General features: G+C 51.3%; 1 protein-coding gene across 1 annotated transcript in view; it reads left to right on the top strand.

The window, feature by feature from the left end:
• Positions 1–14,795, top strand: part of Ctbp2 (C-terminal binding protein 2) — a 29,970-nt gene extending 15,175 nt beyond the window's left edge. Inside the window, exons 2-10 of the mRNA XM_004625737.2 lie at positions 4,541–4,695; positions 4,919–5,063; positions 7,315–7,521; positions 10,974–11,188; positions 11,876–12,006; positions 12,356–12,483; positions 12,756–12,873; positions 14,589–14,659; positions 14,696–14,795. Coding sequence (XP_004625794.2) covers positions 4,541–4,695; positions 4,919–5,063; positions 7,315–7,521; positions 10,974–11,188; positions 11,876–12,006; positions 12,356–12,483; positions 12,756–12,873; positions 14,589–14,659; positions 14,696–14,748 — 1,223 coding nt within the window. The 3' untranslated portion in view covers positions 14,749–14,795. The remainder of the gene's footprint in view (positions 1–4,540; positions 4,696–4,918; positions 5,064–7,314; positions 7,522–10,973; positions 11,189–11,875; positions 12,007–12,355; positions 12,484–12,755; positions 12,874–14,588; positions 14,660–14,695) is intronic.
• Positions 14,796–15,478: the final 683 nt, after the last annotated feature.

Raw genomic sequence — 15,478 nt, forward strand, 5'->3', positions numbered from 1 at the left:
GGCAAGTAAAAAGGCAGGCGACGATAGAGAAACCAGACTTCCGATGGCTGTGGCATTTCTTGTCTTCAAGTACTGCTCCACTTGGCCATGCAGTCCCATTCCAGATCACTGCCAGGAGGCTGCTCCAGTGCTCCCGATGAGAGGCAGCCCACCCGCCGTGCAGCTGCTGCAGGCTGTGGCGCTTTCCAGAACCTTCACTATTTGCCTCTCAAGTATGGCGGTTTGGAACATTATCTACACGGTGGTTAAACATTAGACAAAGAAGGGAGGTACCTCTTGCCTTAGAGATGAGCCTTGCCTGGGCCTCTGGCCACACAGTGTTGCTACAGGGCCTGTTTAAGGCCAAGTCCCAAATCTTGGTCCCTTGTGGGTGCCTGACGCAGGCTGGCACCATTCAGGATGTTCAGGTTTGCCTCCAAAATACACCATCATACTCAGCCGCAGTTTGGGTATGACCTTCTGGAAGTTGAGATGCCATTCCTGACCTAGGAATGGCAGATTGTAGTTAGGAAACTGCCCACATTTAAGGCCAGCTTTTCTTAGCATCGTGGAAAGGCATGTCAGGCCCCCTCAGGGTCTGTGTACGTAATCAGGGCTACCCTAGAGATGGAAGGCAGCAGATGCATAGGACTGTCCTCTCTCCACCATGGCACCGGTCCTGAGGCTGGAGCACACCTCTCAGGCCCTCTTCAAGGACTGAGCCAGTAAAGCATTTACTCAGTGAGTTTACCTTCTTCATGGGTACACAGAGCTCCATGGACAATGCATTGTCTCAGGATCTCTTTAAGGACAACAGGAAGGTGCTTTTTCCAGAACCAGCAGTTAGGACAGCTGGGTGCCGTCGCCTACAGAATTCCTCCAGCCCATGGAGGCTGCCTCAGGGCCCCTGGCAAGGTCCCATTCTCTAGTCTAACCAAAACCCTTCCTTGGGTTCTGTGAGCCCTTTGGACATACTGTGTGTTTTCCTCTGGGTTTCTCTGGTTTCACATTATTTATAAGCAGCTTCAACTCTTAAGCAATACCAGGCCCAGGGACAGACATCAGGCTGGCCTCGAGCTGTGGCTCTGTGCGTCCCCAGCACAGGAGCACAGCCCGCGTTGTGTACAGCAGGCAGCCTGGAACTAGCCAGTAATGGATACCAGGGGAGTTGGCTGCACTTTCCGCCCCACAAAGCTAATCCTGGGCAAGCTCTCGGCAGTAAGCCAAGATGAAGTTGGATGACCCCGAAATGGGTAGGGTGAGGCAATCCGTGGGTTGAATGGAGTTGCACAGAGGGATACAGGGCGCCCTGCCTGTTGACACAGATGTGTCTCCACAGTGTGGTACTCCATGAACTGATCTCACCAAGGACCCCCAGTGCCATCTGGAAACAGAAATAATGTCCCCAAGTCATTGTTGGTCTTAGTGCATAGAAAAGCTTATAGCAGTGTCCACTAATTGGGAGCTGTTGCTTTGGTTCCTGAACGTTAGTTTTTAGGAAACACTCATTACACACTGTGCCATGGGCTGGCTTTCCCCCAACTCCGCTATGTGGAGGACAACGCCCCTTACGTACACTTCCACTTCCCAGAGGCCCCAGTGTGCTCACCTTCCCTCTTAATGTTCTACTTAATGCCTTACTGTGTAGTGTGTCCATCACAGTCATGTGGTAAAAATGATGTCATTTGTCAGAAGTGGTGAAAGAGGAGTGAGGAAAAATGGGAGCTTTTTTGTCTATAGCTCCATCAGGACGTACTGAGCTGTGCTAAGATCCCAGCCCCTGGCAAAATCCTGGGGACAGCAGGTAGTAAAGACTAAATTTAACTCTGGACTTGGCTGTGTGCAGTGCAGGTTCCTCCGAAACTGTGTGCTACACTGCTCCTCTCCTTGTGCTGTGGCAGGCGCCCGCAGTCCCTTGGAGTGTGGTCCTCAGCCCCGAGTGCCAGGACACAGAAGAATCTCGCCCACTTCTATCCATCCCAGCACGTCCACACAGCCTCTTTGTCCAGGCCAGCGATCTCTGCAGCAGGAAACCTCTGGCCTTGGCCAGGAACCCTGAGGGTCTCCTGGACCAGCGTCAGAGGAGACAACGAAGGGTGGGCTTCACCAAAGAGCAAAGCGACTGAAGTCAGGGAGGGAAGTGATCACTAGGCAACCTGGAGTTTGTTACCCTGGTAACAGATTCATGCACTGATGCTGTAGATGGACATCTTGTGACAGTGGCTCACAGCCCTTCCATATGCATCAGATGGCTTCAGAGGCCTGCCTCATGCTGTTCTCTGTGTGGCTACTTCTTAACCAACCACCCATTTCTTATAGTAGGCATTGCTTGATGAAATAAGTCAAACTGCGGGTTCCCGACTCCGTGGGCCCACTTGGCTTGGGACTGACAGTCCCTCGACCCAGACCTCTTTTTAATGGTTACCATCTTCAAGACTTTCTTAGAAAAGGAGCCTGTGCCTCAGGTTCCTTACCTGTTAAGGGAGTAGTGCTGCCCCCACTATGTCTGTGTGTCATTACCGCTTCCTTGCTTCGCTACCTGAGAGATCTGTGGTGAGAGGGAGCTCTCCAGGGGTCTGGTCTCAAGATAGCAGACCACTGCCCACGAGGGAACCTTCCCCCTGTCATTGTGCCCCTGCCTTCCCTCTGCCTACCAAGGACAGACAGGGAACATGGAGGGTGGTGTGTGGCCTCATGGGACCAACCTGTTCATTAAGTGAACAGAATTGTGAGCCAAGGTCTTGCCTGCCCCGCAGCAAACCACAGCCTTGCCGTCTGTGCCTTGCTGACCCGAGTGGTTCGGGCCTCTGCCCTGCTCTTCTCCCAGGACAGGAGGATACTGACAGCTGGTTCACCCAGGCGCCCTGCTCGGGTGGCCAGGGTCTTAGCGGGGCAGCAGGTGCAGGCGCACCACCTTGGTGTGAGCGGCAGGGCCTGGCTGCAGCTCCTAGACTACAGCAGACTGATTCCCATCGAGCCCATGCCTGGGGTGAAAGTTCACCACAGCATGATTTTGGAGGCCAAGACAGAAGCTTTTTCTTTGCTCTGGGTTGAAGAAGACGACTGTAGCTGTGGCACAGACAGCAGCCTGAGCATTCTGCGCAGTGCTGGGGGTGGGTGAACACGACTGCAGGTGAGGGCATTTCTCTTCAGCCCCTTACTGCAGTGTGGCTAGCTGCGTAAGGAGCCCTGATGGTATACAGGTCCTGGCCCGCACCACAGGGTCAGTTCTGGGGCTGCTGAGGGCTGCTGCTGCTTGTGAGTGGAGCCTGTGCCACTGCCTGGCGGTCACACAAAAACCATGTGGTCCTGTAAACGGCTCGTGTAGCCACTGTGGGAGAAGACAGGGAGACCGTGGTAGGAAGGGGTCCATGGTGGGCTGGGCCTGGCCTACAGCAGCAGCCTAGAATGCCCGGCCTCATCTCGCCTCAGGAGGGAATGGGGAAATCTCTTGCAGCAGCTCTGGCCAGATACATCTTAACAGACATCTGCACATTTAAAAGTTTAAAATGCCTAAAAAGCCATCTGGGGCAGAATTTGGAATCAGCTGGTGGTTCTTGCGTGTGCAGTGTGTGAGTCAGGATGCCTGCATGTCAAAGCACAGGGCCAAGAGTGTCCAAGACGTCCTGTGTGGTGTGACGCAGAGGGCAGTGGTTTGTAAGGACAGTGGACTGCTCCACCGCTGCAGGGGCTGTCGGCACCTGTGGGATTTGCTGCACAGAGCAGCTGAGGGTGCCTGGGCTGAGCTATAGCCTGAGGACCTTGATCAGATAGCCATCCCGCCATTCCTCTAGGGCCAGAGCCACACTGATAGAGACAGGCCTTACCATGAGCCTATTAAAGCTCTAGAAGCCACTGCACAGAATCTGTACCCGGGCACCTAGGGAGAACCACCTCAGGCCAGCCTGAGGTCCTGGGAGCAGTTTGCCTCACATCCCAAGACCCATCTTCCCCTAGCGCAGATGCCAAGCCAGCACTGCCTGTTTCTGCTAGTGTTTCTCTTTCCTCAGAGGACACCTTCCCATGTCCCTTATTGCTTCATTGTGTGTCCTGTCATGTTTATGTTGCAGGGTAGCTGGTGGTGGTGCCAGTGGGAGGCATGAGCAAAGCTCTGTGTTCCTTGTGAGTGACCTGTGGGCCACATACTGTCCCACCCCTGCTCCTCAGTCCCATGAGGAGTGGAGTCAGCTCCACAGAGCTTCTCACAGCTCCCCAACGCCAGGTCCCCTCCTGCCACACAGACCCAGCCGACGGGATGGTGCCTTGTGTTCCCTCAGTGTCGGGGGTGAGGAGAGCTCGCCAAAAAGTGCTACACTTATCCTGCCGTCCAGAACCTCCCTTACCACTCATCTCAACAGTGGGAAGCTGCATGGCACCCCATCTCTGCTTGCACAGTTGGGGCCTGCAAAGCTTCACTCTGGGTGGGTAGGGAAACACTAGGAGCTTCTCAGCCAAGTGGGCCAGCTGAGCTTGACGCCTGACAGCTGACCTCACCGTGGCTCTTGGGGTAGTCACAGTGTCCCACTCTCCTGCCCACCGCACCTTCCCTCTTTCCCCACAGGTATCCGCCCCCAGATCATGAACGGCCCCCTGCACCCTCGCCCCCTGGTGGCGCTGCTAGATGGCAGAGACTGCACTGTGGAGATGCCCATCCTGAAGGATCTGGCCACGGTGGCCTTCTGTGATGCGCAGTCCACGCAGGAGATCCACGAAAAGGTGCGTGCGCCAGGCCAGTGGCAGTGTAAGCACATACTTGGACCACTGGCATTCCCACAAGTGCCCAACTCAAGCCTACAGCAAGCCCCCCAGCAGCCATGGCTCCAAGTGATTTTGCTAACAAAATCCTCTGCTTTGTGCTCAGGCGCTTACCCACAGCCCGCTGATAGCAGGGGGCTGCACGGGTGAGGCCTCTCACCTGTGCTCTGCCTTCCTGGTGCAGGTATTAAACGAGGCGGTGGGTGCCATGATGTACCACACCATCACCCTCACCAGGGAGGACCTGGAAAAGTTCAAGGCGCTGAGAGTGATTGTGCGAATTGGCAGTGGCTATGACAACGTGGACATCAAGGCTGCTGGAGAGCTGGGTGAGTGTGTGGCCGTTGCTGGAGAGGCTTGGCAAAGGGACAGAACAGCTGCATAGCTGTGGGAAGGTGGCCCATTTCCGAAGGGGTCTCTAAGGACCTTATTGCCTCATTTTCTTACAATCCAGGGAACACAGACTGTGCCCAGAGCTCACTGCTGGCACTGGAAGGACCTGGAGATAAAGGCGTGGGCTCCCTTGCATGTAGTGAAGGGCGTGGGAGTCCACACATCACCCTAAACTGCGTTTGGGTGGGGAAGACTCATGTTTGGCATTCCCTTAGCCGTGGGTTGGGGGGGGGTGGGTTCTTCCCAAGGACTGCTGTCCATGAAAGAACCTGGAACTTGTCCCCCGGAAGAGCGGCACTGGCAGTTATGACCTAGGTCAGCACCAGAACAGCACACCACTGCCCAGCACCCTGTCCTGCCTGAACCGGCAGGACTTTTGAGGGAAAACCAGAGGCAGCAGATGCAAAGCCAAGCCAAGGGTCCTCCTGCTCCTTGCACCTGCAAGGCACAGTGGCCTCGCGGCCCACACTCCACATGGCATGGTGTGCACTGTTGGCAGGTGATACAGACCCTCAGCAGTGTCCCTTTAGAAAGATCACAGTACCTGCTCCCCTTGTGTAAGAGACCGCCTCCCTCATCAGCCCACCTCTCCTATAGCCCTGTTTCCCGCCTCACGCAACAGGCCTGGTTCTGCAGGGATGGCTGGCCAGGCTCACACAGCCCGATGTGCCCAAGCTGGAATACTGCAGATATGTACTGGCTCTGCCCATTACCCAGGAATACCACCTGCCACATTTGCAGTGGAAGTATCCCTAGTGGCCTCTAGCTTTTTTCTGCAGTCCACACCTGTGTGTGTGTGTAGGTGTGGGGTCTCACTTCTAGTTTGTGAACCCCCACTGGCATTCAGAGCCACAGCCACATACCTGAAGCACAAAATGAGCCATGGTGGTAGGAACTGGGCCACAAGAGACACGTACCCCATGCTGGAGCCCGGCTGGTGTCCATGGTGCTGCTCCTAACCCCCTCTTCCCCCATGGCAAGGGGCTCAGGAAAAGGACATGGGGACACTGGGAGTGGCCACTTCATACATCTCTCATGTACGGGAAGCTGTGTGCCTTTTGTCTCCACCTGGTGCCCTTGGCCTGAGTGGTGACCTTTGCTTCCAGCCACGGCATCCCTGTGAACCCCTTTGTTGCAGCCAAGAAACTGTGGTGGACAGTTCCTCCTCCTCGTCACCACTGACACCAGCACCCTTCCACCCTTGGTCCCTTTAGTATGCCAGCTCTGAGGCCGAGGCTGTGCCCAGGTAGGCTTGGAATAGAGGGGCTCTGTGACCAGATTCTGTTTTGGCAGCTAAGCAGGCAGCCTGTGTCTCCTCTGTCCCCACTCTCATAGTATCTTTCTCTTATGTGAAGCTGCAGGCTCCTGCCCAGCACTGGTCTCACCCCCAGGCCAGGAGCCACTGAGCACAAGCAATGACATAGCATGGCTGGGTCCCAGCAGAATCTACTCTTGGTTGTTCATGGAGCTTTAGCCAGCAGAGAAGTGACAACTGTCCTGGCTGATAAAATGTTTTTTAAACCCCTGGCATCTGCCTCAGTTTGCCCAGAGTCTAATGACAACATGGGTTGTGACCAAGCCTGGACTCCTGGGATGAGTCGCATCAGATGAGCTGATCCCTTGCTCTGTGAGAATGGATGGGTGTACATGCACACACGCTCGCTCACGCTCTCTCCTCTCTCCTCTCTTCTCTCTCTCTCTGAGGGGATGTGGTCAGAGTCTATCCCAGCCAAAAAATAATCCTGGCCCAAAATAATCTCCACCAGGTGAGTGGATTGAGTGGCTCACAGTGGCCCACTTTGAGGGGCCGGGCCTTCCAGCACCTGCAAAGTGCTGCCAGGGTTAGGCTCCAGTGTCTGCTGGCTTCTTGTTCCTCTCAGTCCGTCTGTGGACTTAGTCCAGGCCTGGGAGGAAGCTCCCCAGGCCTAAGCTCAAGTACTTAGGAGTTGAGCTGGATGTCAGCCAAGTAGTGGATCCAGAAGCCTCCTTGAGATGGAAGTGTGCGCCTGGTGCCCCTGGGCTGCTGCCCACTTGGCTGTCTTCTAGGCATGGAGCTGGTCTCTGGCCACAGAACCATGTAGTAGCTGAAGAGACTTAACCCTGCCTTGCCCACCCCATGTCCACACCCCCCCCGCCCCCCGGGCCTGACGGCTTCTCATCTCAGGACTATGCCCCTGGCATTTTCAGGGATCGCGGTATGCAACATCCCATCTGCAGCTGTGGAAGAGACAGCCGATTCCACCATCTGCCACATCCTCAATCTGTACCGGCGGAACACGTGGCTGTACCAGGCACTACGGGAAGGCACACGGGTACAGAGTGTGGAGCAGATCCGAGAGGTGGCTTCTGGAGCAGCCCGAATCCGTGGAGAGACACTGGGCCTCATCGGCTTTGGTATGTGGCCTTGGCCCAGCCCAGCCCAGTCCTTCGCTGAAGGAGCTGGGATAGGCTGTTTCTCAGAACTCGGGATTGCTGAGGGGCAGAGGTATTGGTCCTGGGCAGAGCAGGGCCAGAGTCCCTGACCCAGCTGCATACAGATGGGAGGTCAGAACAAACCTGGAACTTACCCAGAAGTGGGTCTGAACTGGTTTTAGAAAGACTGTTGAGGGTATATATGGACGGCACAGCAGAGCCACATTCTGTGCAGTTCAGCTGAACAACTTCTGTCAATGGTGAGGCAGAGATCTAACCAGGGTAACAGGCTGATGTGACAACAGGGTGCAGTGAGAGATTCATGCCAGGGGGTGGCACAGTCAGGACATCAGCTTGGAAACCCCCCCTGAGAGTGCTGCAGGAAATGATCTTCCTGTACCTGGCTGTTGTCATGGAGACGGGGGCCAGAGGCCGTGGGAGAGACTCAGCCGGAGCTGTTCAAGGGAAACCAAGGAACAGATGAGGCCTGGGTGTGTGTGACAGGAAGCCCACGAATGTCATGACCCCCACCCCCATGCTCCCCAGCTCACTGCTGTGTGGCACCGAACCTCACCCTTGCTGCTTACCAGCTCTGTATCCTGGAGAACTCTAGGCTTCAGCTTGCTGATGTGTGAGTAAGGCGTGGAGGCTACACAGTACAGTCACTACCTCCTTAAATCTGAGATGGAAGGCGTGTGGGACAGGCTGTTAAGTTCTGGGAACAATTTGCTCAGCCTTCACCTCAGAGCTCATCTTCCTAGATTAGTGTCTAAGGGTCAGAACTTTGGGGAGGGCCACTGTGTCCCGTTCCCCCATGTGGGACGTAGGAAGCCACACGAATAAGGCAGACTGCAGGGTTGCACACTGTTCCCCAGTGTGCACAGCTGTCCCCTGGGCCTCAGGTACCAAGCTCCTTAGAGCACCCCACTTTGAAAAGCTGCTCTTTTTAGCTCTGCACCTTGTTTTGTTTTGTTCTGTTTTTGTAGAAGGAATCAATCTCAGAACCGTTGGTGCTTGCCAGGTGGGCATTGCATCACTAAGCTATATCCCTATTCCTTGATTTTTTTTTTTCTTTTTTAAGGTACTAGTCTGAAATATATTTGTTTTTACTTGGGGATAGCAAATTGGAGAAGCTCCTCCCAGTTTGTTCCTTTTTTCCCCCCACTGCTGGAAATGGAACTCAGGGCCATCGCATATAGGGCAGAGCACTTTACCACTAAGTTGTAACCCCCAAGCCCAGAAGGCTGTTCTTGCAAAACCATTTTTATAGGAATTTGTCCTGTTTTTTGATGAAGTGCATGTGCTTTCAGCACCCTCTGCTGGTGCCTAGCTGGGTTTCCAATGTGTCTCCTGGAGATGGTTCCGAGAACTTGACCCATGTTTAAGGCCTTTCGGTGGCAACTGACTTCATCGCAGCGCTTATGTCTTTGGTTGTGCCTTTGTCTTCCACCTTTTAGAGACTCTCTCAGTGTGCTGAGGGAGCCCTCTTCAGCCCTGCTTTCTCCAGCCTTCAGGTTTACCACTGCAGTCTCCTGAGGTCTCATATGGATATTCATCCTTTCTCCATAGCCCTGGGAACATAGCAGTGGGACAGGATAGGCTGTCCCATAAACACCACAGCCACCCGGTTAGGGATTAAAAGGCTGCATTTGCCTCAGGCTCTGCTAAGAGGCAGCAGCTGAACCTGGCAGGTTGGCATGAAGTGGCCAAGCCCAGCTCAGGCTGCAGGTCAGAGGACAGTGCTAGTGACAGGCTGTTTTCTCTATCAGAGGGCTTCCTACAGCATCAGAAGGGCAACCAGTGGTACTAATGCTTTAAAAGATTTTTAAAATAAAGGGCTTAACCACTTGGGTTCTCTAAGAACCTAATAAGACCATTTCATATTAGGTTTTCAAAGTCAAAAAATCTTGTGGTGAGGTAGAAGACAGTGGGAAAAGGTGAGCATCTGAAAGAAAACCACCGAGCATGGGTGGCCAGGCCTCTTCACAGCTGTGTTCAACCTGACTTCCACTGCGAGCCGCTTTTCCATCCACTCCCTGGATGTGCAAAGGGGGAGTCGGAGTCTTGGGTCCAAGCTGTCAGAATTCCAGAGTGGGCGTGGACCCTTGCTCAGGTGAAAGCAGCATTTAGCCTGTTGAATGTGGGCTCCCGGCTGCCCCTAGAACCCCTAGTTACACGTTTCATGAACTCCTGCACCTCAGTTCACAACCCTATTTCCATGATTCAGGTCACAAACCAAGGTGGCCAAGAACCAAATTTCCCCATTGGGTCAGCATTGCACCTAAGCACTGAATTCAATTCTTGTCCTAATCTGTGTGCCTCCAAAAATTGCAGAATGATGCCACTAATGTGTCTAAGACACATCTAGCCCAGCAGCTGCCACACATCCATTTCCTCACACGTTTTTGAAGGTCCACTACATCCTTCTGGTGGCAGAGATGGGTGACATGATGGATGATGGCCCACTGATTGCACTAGAGCTGTGCTCTTTTTCAGAGCAGCTTCATTAAATCTTTGCCTCCAAATCATGGCGCTGTTTTGATATTGTCCAATTAGATCACGTTCTCAAGGCACAGGGAGGGCGTTTACCAGCAAGTTGCCCCTCAGAGACCAACTTCCTGCTTAAACACGTCTCCCCTTCCCTTCTCCCTGCCTGCACACTTGAACAAGGATTCAGTTTATGATTCCCCCGAGGGAGCCAAAAAAGCATCACTCAACCACTTTATTTTCAAGATGAAAACTGCTCCAGAAAGAGACAGGTGCTGTCAGGTGGATGGGTGTGAATGATGGCCTTTGGGGAGTCGAGGACACCTTCTTGTCCCATTCAGGGATGCCCTTTATAACTTGTGGAATCCCAGTCTGAATGCTGGAGCTGGTCATGAAGCGACAGGTGCGTGCCCTGCCACTCAGCCAGGATGTGATCATGCTTGCAGCGCCGCGGTCACTTTGGAGCACTGCTCCCAGCAGGAGGCAAACTCGATGGTAATGGTGTCTGGAACATTCCCTGTCAGATACTGACAGTAATAAAGCAAGACGGCTCATTTCGAGAAGCCTGCTATGGGAACAGAAAGCTGAGGGACATAAACAGAACTGTGAAAATCCTGGTAGAGCCGGGGAGGGGCACAAGAGGCTCGTTAGAGCATTCTAGCCGAGTACAGGTTTGACAGTGTCCATGAGTTTAAAAACAAATATTCTCACTGTAGCAAATGTAAGCATATACAGTGGTCCTCACCTAGGACACCATGCCCATTTTGGTGTGTGATCTGGGAGCAGGGGATGTGCTGGCCTTGGGTGCCACTCTACTTGGGCATGGTTACTGTCAGCAGCTGTCAACAGGGATGGTGACGTTAGGTCCAATTTAAGATGTGCCAGGGTGGGGGCAGGCAGCACACACAGCAACACCTCACTCACCTGGATGTTTTGTCTCTGCACAGGTCGCACAGGGCAGGCGGTCGCTGTTCGAGCCAAGGCCTTTGGATTCAGCGTCATATTTTATGACCCCTACTTGCAGGATGGCATAGAGCGATCCCTGGGCGTGCAGAGGGTCTACACCCTACAGGATTTGCTGTATCAGAGTGACTGTGTCTCCTTGCACTGCAATCTCAATGAACATAACCACCACCTCATCAATGACTTTACTATAAAGCAGGTAATTTGAAAATAGTTGTCCTCCAACTGTAAATAGTGATGCCAAACCTTTCAGAGAGCAAGTACACAAACTAAAAGCCATTTATGACTCAAGCACCTGCTTAAGCAGGCACAGGGATCAGGGTTCGATGCCTCCCTCCCCCCTACTTGCTATGCTGGTCCCACCCTCTGGGAGGGTACACTGAGATTGTGACTGAGACTGGGCATGGTGGCACACCTGTAATCCCTGACAGCACCTATCCACCTGACAGCTTGCAAGGCTGAAAAACAGGAGGATCACTACGAGTCCGATCTGTGTAGTGAGACCCTGTAGACCCAAACAGCTGTGGTGGCCCAAGCAGCATGCAAATAGCTCATGGACACAGTGGTGAGCAGCAAAGGTTCCCTTGGAAGTATCAGTTAATGAGGGAAGGCACAGGCCACAACAGGAGCCAGCCCAGGACCTAGCTGGCTCCCATTAGGGACCCAGTGTTGCTTCAGAAAGGCACTCTTGAGCCTCCAAGAGCAAAACACCAGAGACCAGCTATAGGACCACCTTTGCCACCTCCCCTTCCAGATACCAAGACTGTTTTCTTCTAAGAAACATACCAGACCAAGAGAACACCTAGTTTACAGCATTCCCCTCTAAAGCCGTGGTTCCAGTCTCCTGCAGCAGCATGATGTAACCAGCTTCTCTTTCCTTTCACAGATGAGGCAAGGAGCATTTCTAGTGAATGCTGCCCGAGGTGGCCTGGTGGATGAAAAAGCCTTAGCCCAGGCCCTTAAAGAAGGCAGGATACGAGGGGCTGCCCTTGATGTGCATGAATCTGAGCCCTTTAGGTGGGTGTAGCCCAAGTCTAAACCATCCTTTGAATTTGTAGCATTTTCCCAGACAGATCCCTGGGTAATGATAACTAGTCTCCTCTAAGGACTGAAATATTCTCTTTAATTATACAAGAGGGATAAAAAGAATCAGGTGCCCAAAGATTAACAGAAAAAGAAAAGACAAAAATGTGGCGATTCTAATCTGTAGACAGACTTTTCCCGTCCGACTTGTTTTAGTGTTGTATGATTGTGTTCTAAAACCCCCAACCCTTGTAAAACATGACACAGAACTCTAACCAAGAGTTCTTTTTTAGTAGTGCACCAACTGTGTGCCCGTTTACTGAGTTTGTTTCCATTTCCCTAGCTTTGCTCAGGGTCCATTGAAAGACGCACCAAATCTCATCTGTACTCCCCACACAGCCTGGTACAGTGAACAAGCCTCCCTCGAAATGAGAGAGGCAGCAGCCACAGAGATCCGCCGAGCGATCACAGGTGAGTCCCCTTGACCTCTAACCAGGCAGCTGTACAAGTCTCAGGTTAAACTTTGTGTGAGCTGGGCTCTGTGTATATAATTCTGAACTAAATTTGACTAAGGAAGCCAATTCCCTTTATTCCCAGCCAATGTATGTTTTACAGGCTACAAAGCATGAACCTAGAGGTAGCAGGGAGGTTCATTTCTGTTCTAGCTCATTTCCCTTCACCAAGTATAATACTGAACTTGCTGTGATCTTAAAAATGTACATGTGACTTAACTTTTACCCTAGGTCGCATCCCAGAAAGCTTAAGAAACTGTGTTAACAAGGAATTCTTCGTCACATCAGCTCCTTGGTCAGTAATAGACCAGCAAGCAATTCATCCTGAGCTCAATGGTGCCACATACAGGTATGGAGAGGAAATGACTTTTCTCACCAGCTAGCATTCATGGGCACAAAAGCCCAAGCCCAACCCTGGGGGAAATGGATCTAACCTGGGCACCGAAGGAAAAGCAGCCTTCTTGGTGGGAACTGTGTAATGATCTTCCCTCACATTTTTCAAGAGTTTTCTTCAGTCCATTAAGACCCAGCTTTGGTGGAGGTCGTGGGCAGACAGCACCACCAAGTCTAAATCGGGGTGGAGTTCAGTCCTTGCGGGCTTCACGAGATCAATTTCTGACCACTGTGCTATGAATGGCGTAACTCACGCAGTAATGCAGCTTCACATACAGCTTGGGAAGCACATAACCATTGAAGACACTCGCTTCAGAAATGTCCCTGATGGCGGCCACCTCCACTATGTTCTGGATGTCAAACTTCTAAATGGCCTTATCCTTGGGTACGCAAGGGGCATTCGTGCAGCAAATAGGCTGCAACTGCGGCCCTTTTTGGCACGACTGTTGAGCCTTCTTTTTTTTTTTTTTCATTATCTTGGAAAGGAGGGCATGAAAGAGCCCCAATTCTCTTTTGAACAAAACCTTAGGCAAACAGCTTAGAAATGATTTATGAAATACAGCAAGAATTTCTTAAGAGGGTTGGGATCAGGGGATACTGCTCTGTGATGGCAGATTTCAGTAGTCTACAGGGTAATTACCCAGACTGGACTGTCATTTGGAGGCCTTTATAAGGTCAGGCTTTCTTATACAAAAGGTAAAGATGAGAATGGTAATTTTATTGGTAATTTTGCTTTCTAATTTGAATCTTTTGTCCAAATACCCTGACAAAAGAATTTTAGAATTAAAGAAGAGATGCAATATGGCAGGAGTGTGGGCAGCTTGGGTAAAAGTGTGAGTATGGTGGGACTGTTTCCCAACAGGGTTGGGAGAGATAGTAGATTCATTTGTGGAAGTTTCCAAAGCTCTTTCCCACTGTCCCTTATAGTTGGATTCCAGAAAATTAGATCTTTCATGTATAAAGGAGAAGAGATCAGGGGCCGGAAGATGGCTCAGTAGAATAAGCGCTTGCCTGGCAAGTGCACAGGCCTGAGTTCAATCCCCAGTTCTAAAAAACAAAATTACCTGGCTGCATCAGGTGGTTTCCCCTTTGGGGACTGGGGAGATGGCTCAGTAGAATAAGTGCTTCCCTGGCAAGAGCAGGGGCCTCAGTTCAATCCTCAGTTCCTCAAAAAATAAAATAAAATAAAATAAAATAAAATAAAATGGATATGGCCTTGAGTCCCAAGAGAAGTGTTTGGCTTATCCCAAATTGAGGGGTTCCATCCCTGGTGGTACGCACATTTGGAGTCATTTATTCTCTAGAAACCTGTCCAGTGCACTGTGGGATGTTAACAGTATCCCTGCCCTCTACCTGCTAGATGCCAGTCTCTGTTGTGACAATTGAAAGTGCTACTAGACACTGCGGATATGTCCACTAGGAACCTAGACCCGAAAGGGCATAGTGTAAATACCGAAGGCTGAATGGGCTATGTTATTGGTTCTAGATCATGTGGCAGTTTCATTCTTTTACTTTTCATTGTCTTACATTTTGCTCACCTTTTAAGGTCTCTGCTGCATTTGATCAGTTAGTCCAGTGGTGCCGAACCTATGGCACATATGTTACTGTTTAAGAAAAAGGAGGTTAATGGGGATTTTTCTTTTTTCATGAACTGAAAATCTCAATATTGAGGTTTAATTGTAGAGATACCATCCAAGAAGCACAGATCCTCTGGAGTATAACATGGGCTCTGAGAGGTCACAGTGCAGGGGCCTCAGTTCAATCCTCAGTTCCAAGAGGATTGAAAGAGCCAACCTGTGGACGTCCTTCAAGATTTCTGACCAGTAGTTAAACAGGTCAGGTAGGCCAGAATCTAGGGATCCCAGGGAAGGGTGGTCTCAACAGAAACATTGAATATTCTACATAAAATATTCTACATTGGATACAACACATCCAGGCCTCCTCCTTCCTCCCCACAGTGTAGAGGAAGCTCACAGCCAGCTTACCAGGTCCCCTTTCCTGTCCAAGCTGCAGTAGACCACCACACCAATCATCCCAGGAATTCTGCTTTGTGAATTAGGGTAGCAAAGGCTCATCCACCACAGATGCCTCACATTTTTTGAGGTTGTAATTCAGTACAAGGGGCCAGCAAGCATGATTGGATTCTGCTCAGAGGTTTTTCTGGTGAGGGTTACCAGACTAACAACTTAAAGGCTGCTATCATAACAGCATGTCCCACAGGGGAGTAGCTGTTTTCTGTGTGGATAAGGGTATTTACCTGCCAAGTGATTAGAATCTGAATATATTCCTTAGTAGCACATTTGGCTTCCTGAGACTTGCTCCTAAAAGATTTCTCCAACCTTACGGCAGCCCATTTTCTAAAAAAGGTTCTTACAAAATATAGTATCCAGTTTCTTAACTAACCGCTACAGAACTACTGTCCCAGTTACTATCTTTAGTGTTTTCATATTGGGGAGACTCCATTTCTTTGGGGTAAGAACAACAAACTGTATATTATTAAATCTCATAATAATGAAAAAGACCAGACCAGATATTGTCCTGGACTTTAAAGGCACTTTTTC

This window comes from Octodon degus, unplaced genomic scaffold (assembly GCF_000260255.1).
Source record: "Octodon degus isolate 3935 unplaced genomic scaffold, OctDeg1.0 scaffold00010, whole genome shotgun sequence".
Classification (NCBI taxonomy): domain Eukaryota; kingdom Metazoa; phylum Chordata; class Mammalia; order Rodentia; family Octodontidae; genus Octodon; species Octodon degus.